The 9,947-nt window shown below is 48.7% G+C and overlaps 1 protein-coding gene across 1 annotated transcript; it reads right to left on the minus strand.

Annotated features, from left to right (window-relative positions):
- Positions 1 to 779: 779 nt before the first annotated feature.
- On the minus strand, positions 780 to 5,993 carry LOC143219483 (uncharacterized). Its single transcript, XM_076445432.1, has one exon. It carries the CDS (start codon positions 5,991 to 5,993, stop codon positions 780 to 782), a length of 5,214 nt encoding a protein of 1,737 aa, XP_076301547.1.
- Between the last annotated feature and the right edge of the window lie 3,954 nt (positions 5,994 to 9,947).

Raw genomic sequence — 9,947 nt, forward strand, 5'->3', positions numbered from 1 at the left:
ATAACGATCTAGTTGCCAGAAGATCGCGAACCGTTACCGTGATAATCGTAATATGAGTGCGATGTACAACAGTGGATCGTGGTCGAAAGACGAATAATCGCTAAGACCGAAGAGAGCCTTTTTAAACGCTCTTCGAGCGACAGGCGGGGTCGCACGCGATTGGATCATAATCGATCGCATGATCCTCGAAGATGACTGTCCGAGATTCAAATTGAAGATGTTTACCGGTAACGAGTGTCGATAAACACACCGTGGCCTAGCGAAACGGTAACAATTGATCGCTGCTCGACTCTAAATATAGACCACAACAAAACAGATCGAACGTCGATCGACAGTCGGCGTAACGACTAATAAATCTTCAATTTGAATCCCGAACATACCGCCCGCCTCGAAATATTAGTTTCGAAACGCAATATACGCAAATGAAAGCGGCGGGGTGCGGCAGCGCAAAAAATTTAAAGGAAGAACTTAAACGATAAAAGGATTGCGTGTTACAATGCCGCGCACGCTAATCCCAGATCTGCGAAAACGGAATGCCGCCCGCCGTGGAACGGTGAACACCATACGAATGCGGGAGCCTTATATACATAAAAAAAATTCGACGACGCCGGAACGAAATTCAAAGGCCGCCCGCCTTGACGGAACTGGAACGCGAGATGCGCTGACGCGTGCGTGAAAGAGCGGCGGTCAGCTGAACGCATACTAAAATGAAATCGGATTAAATGACAGAATCTTTTTTTTTTTTTTTTACATAGTTTACAATAATATAATCGTTTGTTTTATCTTTCGGATTCGCACGCTACGGGCAAAGGACACAATTTCACAATGGGTCGCCTAAAACATGAGGTGGATGTTTTGACGGTCACGACGCGAATGTGGTTGTCGTCGCCGGGATGTAATTGCACCACTCGCCCCAGCTCCCACTTACACGGAGGAAGGTCTGAATTCCTAAGGAGGACTAGTTGTCCTATCGAGATGGAAGGGCGGGGGCGACGCCACTTTCCGCGTTGCTGAAGCGTATTGAGGTAATCGTTCTGCCATAATTTCCAAAATCGTTCGGTCATATGCCGAACTAATTGCCATCGCGAGAGGCGATTTTCGGCGATATCCAGAAGCGAAGGTTGCGGAGGGGTTGTGAGGGCAGATCCAATAAGAAAATGACCTGGGGTTAGCGGAACGACGTCATCGAGAGTATCGGAAAGAGGTGAGATGGGTCGTGAATTGAGGCATGCCTCGATTGCGCAAAGGAGCGTCGTAAATTCTTCAAACGTCAGTTTTCGATCGCCTAGAACGCGTCGGAGATGGTGTTTAACGCTTTTAACACCGGCCTCCCATAGGCCGCCGAAATGTGGGGCAGATGGGGGGTTGAAGTGCCAAACAACACCATCACTGGCGGTTTGATTTTGGAATTCTGGATTTCGAAGAGCGGCGCGATAAGACATGGTCAATTCCCGATCTGCTCCGACGAACGTTGTTCCGTTATCGGAATACATGCTCTCCGGTAGGCCTCGACGAGAACAAAAACGGACGTATGCGTTCAAAAAGGCTGAGGTGGAGTAATCCGCGACTAACTCCAAATGCACCGCCTTGGTGGCCATGCATATGAAAAGCGCTATATAGGCTTTGCGGGAAGTGATCCCACGACCCGCGGAGGCGCGGATGAGAACGGGGCCTGCGTAATCCAGCCCGCAATGCGAAAAGGGTTTTTTCGGCGGGGACACTCTCACGGCAGGAAGATCTCCCATGATCTGGGTCGGGATCGAGGCGCGTTCGCGGACACATTTGACACATGCGTGAATGACAGCCTTCACCTGACTCCGACCTCGGAGAAGCCAGTATTCTTGACGAAGAATATAGAGGGTTAACTGCAAACCGGCATGCAAGGCCCGTGCGTGGGCTTGTTCAATGATGAGGCGCACTAACGGGTGTGGAGCTAAAACAACCGGATGCTTCGATTGAACGGGTAAAACTGCGTTGCGCAGCCGGCCACCGACGCGAAGAAGTCCATTCTCGTCGATAAACGGGTTGAGAGACTCGAGTGAGTCCTTTGACGAGAGAGATTTTTTATTTTTGATAGCGGCAATGGTTTCTGGAAACTGAATTGCTTGAATGCGGCGCAACCAAAAATTTTTTGCATCGGAGACCTCGCGAGCGGACAGGGCGCGTCCTAGAAAACACCTTTGACGGGACCGGCGACAACAGCGAGCATTTCGGACGAAACGTTGAATATAGGCCGTTACTCTCATTAGTTTTGGCCAACTAGAGAATCGAGATTCTAACTCGCAAACGGGAGCTGGAGCCACGCTGTGAAGCACAACCTTGGATTCGGACTGGTCTTCAACCGTGAAATATTGAGGTTGGAGGGGCCATTCCGTGGAATCCTCGAGAAGCCAGGATGGACCGTGCCACCAAAGGTGAGATTTGACTAGTTCTCCGCTAGAAAGTCCACGTGACGCACAATCGGCGGGATTGTCTGTGGTTGGAACATGCTGCCAAATTGCGTGAGGAAGACGAGTTTGCACATCGGCAACACGATTGGCGACGAACATCTTCCACTTGGAAGGATGAGATTTCAACCACGCAAGCGCTACGGTAGAGTCGGTCCAGCAGTAGCATGGAACTTCGATCAGGTCGAGGGAGGACGCCACGAAATGCATCAGGCGACTGAGGAGAACTGCGGCTTGCAGTTCAAGGCGCGGGATGGTCAGAGGAGTCAAAGGAGCGACTTTGGACTTTCCAGCAACCAGCGACACTTGAGTGGTTCCGGCGGCCGAGGTGCAACGGACGAAAACGACTGCTGCGTACGCGATCGTCGACGCGTCCGCGAAACCATGAAGTTCAATTCGCGAAGCCACCGGAATAAACCCGATCCATCGTGGAATCTGGATTCCGTTCAGGAGCAAAAATTTGGAATAGATTGATTCCCATTGCTCAAGATACTGAGTCGGGATAACGTCGTCCCATCCTACTTTGAGGCGCCATAATGCTTGAATGAGTATTTTTGCGGGGATTATCGCCGGAGTGACCCATCCGAGAGGGTCGTACAACTTTGCGATAGTTGAAAGAATCGCGCGTTTGGTGAGCGGTGGCGGATCAGAAAGATGGACATTGAATTCGAAGGAATCTCGAGAGGGGTTCCAACTTATCCCGAGGATTTTGACTCGATCGTCGGGAGCGAGAGTTTTGGAACATGCTAGTCCATGATCGTCCTGGTCAATGTCGGAAAGAAATTCGGTTGTATTACTGGCCCATTTTCGTAGCTTCATTTGGCCGCATTGGAGAAGGCGGACCAACTGGTCACGAGATTGGCGAATAGCCGACAGGTCGTTGCCCCCGAAAAGAACATCGTCGACATAAATGTGAGATCGAAGTACGGGAACTGCTAACGGAAATCGTTTGCCTTCATCGTTGATTAGTTGTTGAAGAACGCGGAGAGCCAAGAAGGGAGCACAGGTCATCCCATACGTGACGGTCAGTAACTGAAATGCCTGCGTGTCCTCGGAACGAGAGGGCTTCCAGAGGATGCGTTGGTAATCAACATCGCGTTCGTCCACCAGAATCTGGCGATACATTTTGGCAATGTCTGCAGTATAAACGAATCGAAAGGTTCGCCACCGTAGAATGACGGCAGGAAGATCGAGCTGTAATTTGGGACCCGGCATAAGATGATCATTTAGCGTAGATCCGTTTGAGGTGACACTGGAGGCGTTGAAAACCACGCGAAGATGTGTGGTAACGCTGTCGGCACGTAGGACCGGATGGTGTGGAATGTAAACGCATTGAGAAGAGGAAGGCAAATCGGGAGCTTGACGCATGTGTCCAAGATTCTCGTAATCTCGGAGGAACTCCTTATACTCCTCAGCTAGCGAGGGTTGCAATTGAAATTTCCTATAAATTGATTGTAGGACCTTGTCGGCAGCAGAACGAGAGTGACCGATGTCAATTGGGGGGCCCTTACGGAAAGGGAGACGGACGATATACCGTCCATCGGATGATCGCGACGTGTGCATTTGAAAATGCCGTTCGCATTGTTCTTCCTCCTTGGTGAGGGGGGAATGCGCAGGGATTTCCTCAATTTCCCAGAATCGGCGCAGATCGTTCGACAGAGTGTCGTATTGGATACAGTGATGCATCGAGATGCTTGATTCCGAACGAGGTTGAGAGAGAGGAGATGATACGGGACCAGAGATTACCCAACCGAAAATTGTATTCTGGGCAATAGGCTGCCCGCTTGAACCCTTCTTGAGACCGTCGAGAATTATATGCGAATACACATCTGCGCCGAGAAGGAGATGAATCGCGGCGGAACTCGACGGATCAGAATCGGCCCACTTAAGCTGCGATAAATGAGCGAGGGCTCGATCATTTTGAATACGTTTCGGCATGTATGTGGAGAGCGATTTCAAAACGAGCGCTGTGGTTTCGACTGACGGAGAGTCGGAGTCGCGAGGAGCTACGAGGAGATGCACGGCTCGACGCACCGTACCGGCGTGAACTCCTCCGACGGCGGAAATGGATGTCGCAACGCGGGTGCACGTCGCACGCAATAGGTGCACCATAGATTCAGTGACGAAACTGGCTTCGGATCCTTGATCGACCAAGGCTCGTACGGTGATGCACCGGCCCGACGGAACGCGAATTTGAACCCATGCGGTGGCCAGAAGAATACTTGAACTCGAGGTGGCGAGGGTGGACGCGAAATGCGAATTGATCGCGGACGAATCTTCCGACGGAAGCGGCGACGAGGCTGTACCTGACGGCGCGGAACGAGGTGCATCTTCATGCAATAGCGAATGATGTCGCTTATGACACACACGGCACAAGTACTTGCTCGCACAGTCTCGTAGAACATGATTACCGCTCAAGCAATTAAAACAGCGCGAAAACCTTTGAACTAGTTCACGGCGGCCGCTAGGGTTTTGCGCCATGAATTTCGGGCACGAACTAAAAACATGTGACGCCCTACACACTGGACAGATAGGTCGCGACGTTGTAGAAGACTGCGAGGTGGTCGCTGCGTGGACTCGCGAAAAACCAGCTGTGGGACGAGGCAGAGTTTCCGAGCGCGATGTGGGCGAGGATTCAGATTCAGTTGAAAATTCCTCAAGACCGCGAGCGCGAGAATCGAGAAACTTCTGAAGAGTTTCGAAAGACGGAGGTGTAACGTCGTCGCTGATTTTTAATTTCCACGCCTTTCGCGTCGGACCGTCTAGCTTTTGGGAAACCAGATGGACCAAATGGTCGTTCCAGAGATCCTCTGGTGTTCGTCCGATTTTCTGCAGCGACTTGAGTATGCTGCCGACACGATCGCAAAGGTTTTCCAAATCCGTCGCAGATTCACGAGATAACGCAGGAATGTTTTGCAACTCCGACATGTGAGCGGAAATGATACGCCGCGGATTTTCGTATCGACCTTTCAATGTGTTCCACGCGATTTTGAAATTGTCCTCGGTTATCGATAAGTTGTCAATGCTTTCGAGAGCGCGACCCTTTAATGCGGAAACGAGATAATGTAGGCGCGTTACATCGCGAAGCGAGCGATTATGTATAATGAGAGCTAAGAATTTATCGCGGAACGATTCCCATTTATCGTAACGGCCTTCAAACTGCGGTAGATCTATCCGTGGAAGCTGTGATTCGGGAACCGACAGACACGCTTGTCCGTCGCTCACGGAAGCAGACTGACCTGGAGAATCGAGAGTGAGCGCGTCGAGATGAGTCGTCATGAACGATAACGTGTCCAGGTAGACCTCCTCCGTTGCAGCGAAATGGTCCTCCAGGAAGTACGGAATGCTCGCACGGTCGTCCGATGGAATGGTAGCGAAGAGGTGGGAATGACCCGTCTCGAACTTCCGCCACTGGTTCTGGAGGTGAACAATTCTTGTCCGCAGGTTGGATTTGGTCCAGTTATTTTTCCCCAGCTTCTTGAGGTTGGTGAGGGCTCGTTCGATCGCCAGCTGCGTCTGCACGTGCCCTTCGAGAGACTGTGCCATGATGACGAAACTCGTACACTCCTTCACTGAATTGATTTTCCTCGCGATCCGGCTCGAAGGACCAAAATGTTCGGTGGCGATCGACGATCGAATCACCGATATCCGGAACCGCTCAGACGTGAGCGCGTGAGGAACACGATAAGGAGTTAACTTGAAGAAGGAGATGATTCTGAATGCACCTGGCGTGTTTCACAAAGAAAATTTGAACTTTATTTTATAACGATCTAGTTGCCAGAAGATCGCGAACCGTTACCGTGATAATCGTAATATGAGTGCGATGTACAACAGTGGATCGTGGTCGAAAGACGAATAATCGCTAAGACCGAAGAGAGCCTTTTTAAACGCTCTTCGAGCGACAGGCGGGGTCGCACGCGATTGGATCATAATCGATCGCATGATCCTCGAAGATGACTGTCCGAGATTCAAATTGAAGATGTTTACCGGTAACGAGTGTCGATAAACACACCGTGGCCTAGCGAAACGGTAACAATTGATCGCTGCTCGACTCTAAATATAGACCACAACAAAACAGATCGAACGTCGATCGACAGTCGGCGTAACGACTAATAAATCTTCAATTTGAATCCCGAACAGTAAACAAGACGAAGAAAGGGAAGAAACACGCAGTACAATTCTACAATGAGGGAAAATTCATAGAATACCCCACTTATCCCCGTGGGTATAAGTACAAGGGACCTCGGACGAAATTCACAGTTTATCATGGAAAGCGAAGTCAAAACCATGTCAACGAGGAACACTACGTGCGACAGGGCCACGCAAGCCTACGCGGCCTGGGCGATGATGTCGAAAGCAACGCAGACAGGAATGGACCTGCGGTACCATGAAATTCAAAACTATCTAAATAGGAAAAGAGGTTAAAGCGCTTACTTAACAATTTTGAATCAAACCACAGGTATCATCACTCCCCAGTCAAAGAGCTGACAGTAAGAACAGCGCGGCCATGGAGTTGCAACAGATATCGGCGATTCCGGGCAGGCGTGGCGACACAAGCCACCACAAAAAAAAGAAGCCAACATACGCAGACACCACAGAAGGGTCCAGCGGAAGACGGCGGCAAAAAGCGGAAAAAATCCACCTACATTTCCACGGTGACGAATCCGCCCGCAGAAGACCAGGAAGCGGACCTGTCGTGGGAAGTGATCCCTGAGTTCGTCGAAGCCGCGAGCAGGAGGGTATGCGGAGACGAACCAGTACACCCATTCACACCAGCAGAGGACAAAATGGAACGCTCTTGGGAGATCATACCGATGGAACGCGAGCAACCGGTCGAAATTCCATCCCTCAATCCGAGAGACCCACTGGGCCTACTGTCCTTGACCGAGGAACTGATAACCAACCTGCTGGAGATGCCAGAGCAACAGCGGGATTAATGGAATGTTCCAGTGCAATTTTTTTTTCTCGTTCCTCGTTCTCGGTTCTCTTCTTCGGTGCCTGGGATGAGCAAAAGTGAAAAGTGTTGTTTTTTATATTAGAGCTCTGTGCAAAGTATTTTTTAGTTTGTTGCAATGCCAAATCGGCAGCACAGAAGTTAAGTTGATTTTCTTTTCCCTTTGTGAATACATAATCATAGTTGCAAAAAAAAAAAAAAAAAAAAAAAAAAAAAAATCCTTTTGCTCATTCTTAATAGTCACATATATAAAGCCGAATAGTGGGCGTGTGTGTGTTGGACAGGCGCGGGTGTGTGATCTGTGCATTGCGTGTGTGTGTTTTCGTAATGCTAATACAGCGCAAGTTTACTGCGTACTTGCATCTGCATTAGCAATTCACAGTGGGGGGCATATGTAACCGTACCAATTACATATCGAGTGAGAGCGAGAGGGACTATCGCGAATCCCCACCACAGCGTGTCGCGACAAGATCTGCGATCCTTGTCAAAATAAAGGACCGCAGATCATCATCGCTAATTAGGATGCGCGCGCACCGATCCCCACTCGATACAGATCGAGGGAGGTCGATGCGCGAAGCAAATTCATCACTCTACGTCTGGAAGCGGGTCTAATAACACGCGACTCTAATAGATCCGGCGAAAACCGGTACTCGTTCGAGAAGTCAAACCGACTTCGCATTTCTAGTCAAACCGCCTAGATTGCCTTCGTCTTGTACGCGCCTCAAACCGAGGAGTCACAAGTACAAACCGTACTGTGGCACAGCCGAGATTAATAACTATTATCGTGTGTAACTATCGTGTCGGCGTAGAGTCAAGTGTAAAGGTAACGTACGAGAAGACGGCAATCTAATAGGAACTGTCGATAGATAGAGTCGTGTTATTATTATTAAAATCATAATTGAACGACAGAAGGATTTAGTACGACTCTTATTTGCGATTCTAGAACCGGAGTGGGATCAGGCTCGCTTAATAGCGCAGACGAATTCACTCTTTCGGTGAAGCCTAGTAAAAGGAGTCTTGTACGTGTCGGCATATATGTGCTTCTCCGAGAAATCGGCAGAGTACGTATGTGATACGACGGTCGTCATCTGTCGGGTTTTTACACGTTCAAAGGACAAAAGTGATTATGTACTGTGTTGATTTACTATTCCAGAACCGGAGTGGAATCAGGCTCGCTTAATAGCGCAGAAGGATTCACTCTTTTGGTGTTGCATAGTAAAGAGGCGCCTTGTACGTGTTGGCATACAGCATACTTCTCCGAGCAATCGGCAGAGTATCTATGTGTTTCGACGGTCATTTGTTGTCCGGAGTATAAACTGTAGAATTGATTAGCACAATACGAGTGACTAGACACTGAACCGGAATACAAACGGGCTCACCGCTTGGTGCAGAAAGGGTGTGTTCTTTTGGTGAGGCAAAGGTGACGAGTATTGTGCGTGTGAGCAGGGGCGATACCTCTCCGAGGGGTCGGCAGGGTACGCTCGTGTTATAACGATCGAGTCTAGCAGTCCATGTACGTTTAACATCTAAATCCAGATCAATAACGATTGTTGAAACAATTCCAGACGTAGCGTCTCGTGGGTGTACTGGGAGCGTGGCTATAATTTGAAGTATCGCGTTTGGCGACCATATTTGTAGTGGGAGTTTTCGGTAAAGAATATATTATCTTGCCTGCGTGCAAGTTTCTTTGATAATCGCATTTAGCGAACGTCTCTTCAAGGTTTACAGTAAGAAACTTTGACTGGGTGGAAACCCCAATTTGAAGTATCGCGTTTGGCGACCGTATTTGTAGTAGGAGTTTTCGGTTAAAAATATATTATCTTGCCCGTATGCAAGTTTCTTTGATTCGCGAGCGAAACCGTATCCGTCACGGTTTATACATTTTCATTATATATTACATAGAACGGTTCCTCGGAAAACCTTTGAATTTCGGAGAAGTAGGGTTACCTCACGGTATTGATTTACAACACTGAGTATATTAGTTGTCGGCGAACAAATGTGCGACATACTAGCGTGTTGACGCCGAGAGTCTATAATCCTGACGGAAGATCTCTATATAGAAAAACCTGTATACAAAGCTTGGTACAATATACCCTACTTTTACCTCCTAACTGGTTCTCAACTTATTTATCAGATAATCCAAACCTCTCCGCTTCCAGTGCCTGGAGGCACGAACTAAACATCTTTTGTTTCAGTCAATTATTATGTTTAATTATTGATAAAGTAAATTCTGTTAAATTCAATCAATAGTAATTCAGGAAGTAACATTAATACGGTTACATGCGTTATGCGTTATGCGTTATGCGTTATGCGTTATTCGTCATGCGTTATGACATTTGCGTTATGCGTTATGCGTTGTGCGTTTGCGTTGTGCGTTGTGCGTTGTGCGTTGTGCGTTGTGCGTTGTGCGTTGTGCGTTGTGCGTTATGCGTTATGCGTTATGCGTTATGAGTTATGCGTTATGCGTTATGCGTTATGCGTTATGCGTTATGCGTTATGCGTTATGCGTTATGCATTATGCATTATGCGTTATGCGTTATGCATTA

Source organism: Lasioglossum baleicum, unplaced genomic scaffold (assembly GCF_051020765.1).
Source record: "Lasioglossum baleicum unplaced genomic scaffold, iyLasBale1 scaffold0031, whole genome shotgun sequence".
Classification (NCBI taxonomy): Eukaryota; Metazoa; Arthropoda; class Insecta; order Hymenoptera; family Halictidae; genus Lasioglossum; species Lasioglossum baleicum.

What these genes read in the sequence shown, in the direction of transcription:
- LOC143219483 (XM_076445432.1), bottom strand. Translation starts at nt 5,993, where the DNA reads ATGGCACAGTCTCTCGAAGGGCACGTGCAGACGCAGCTGGCGATCGAA.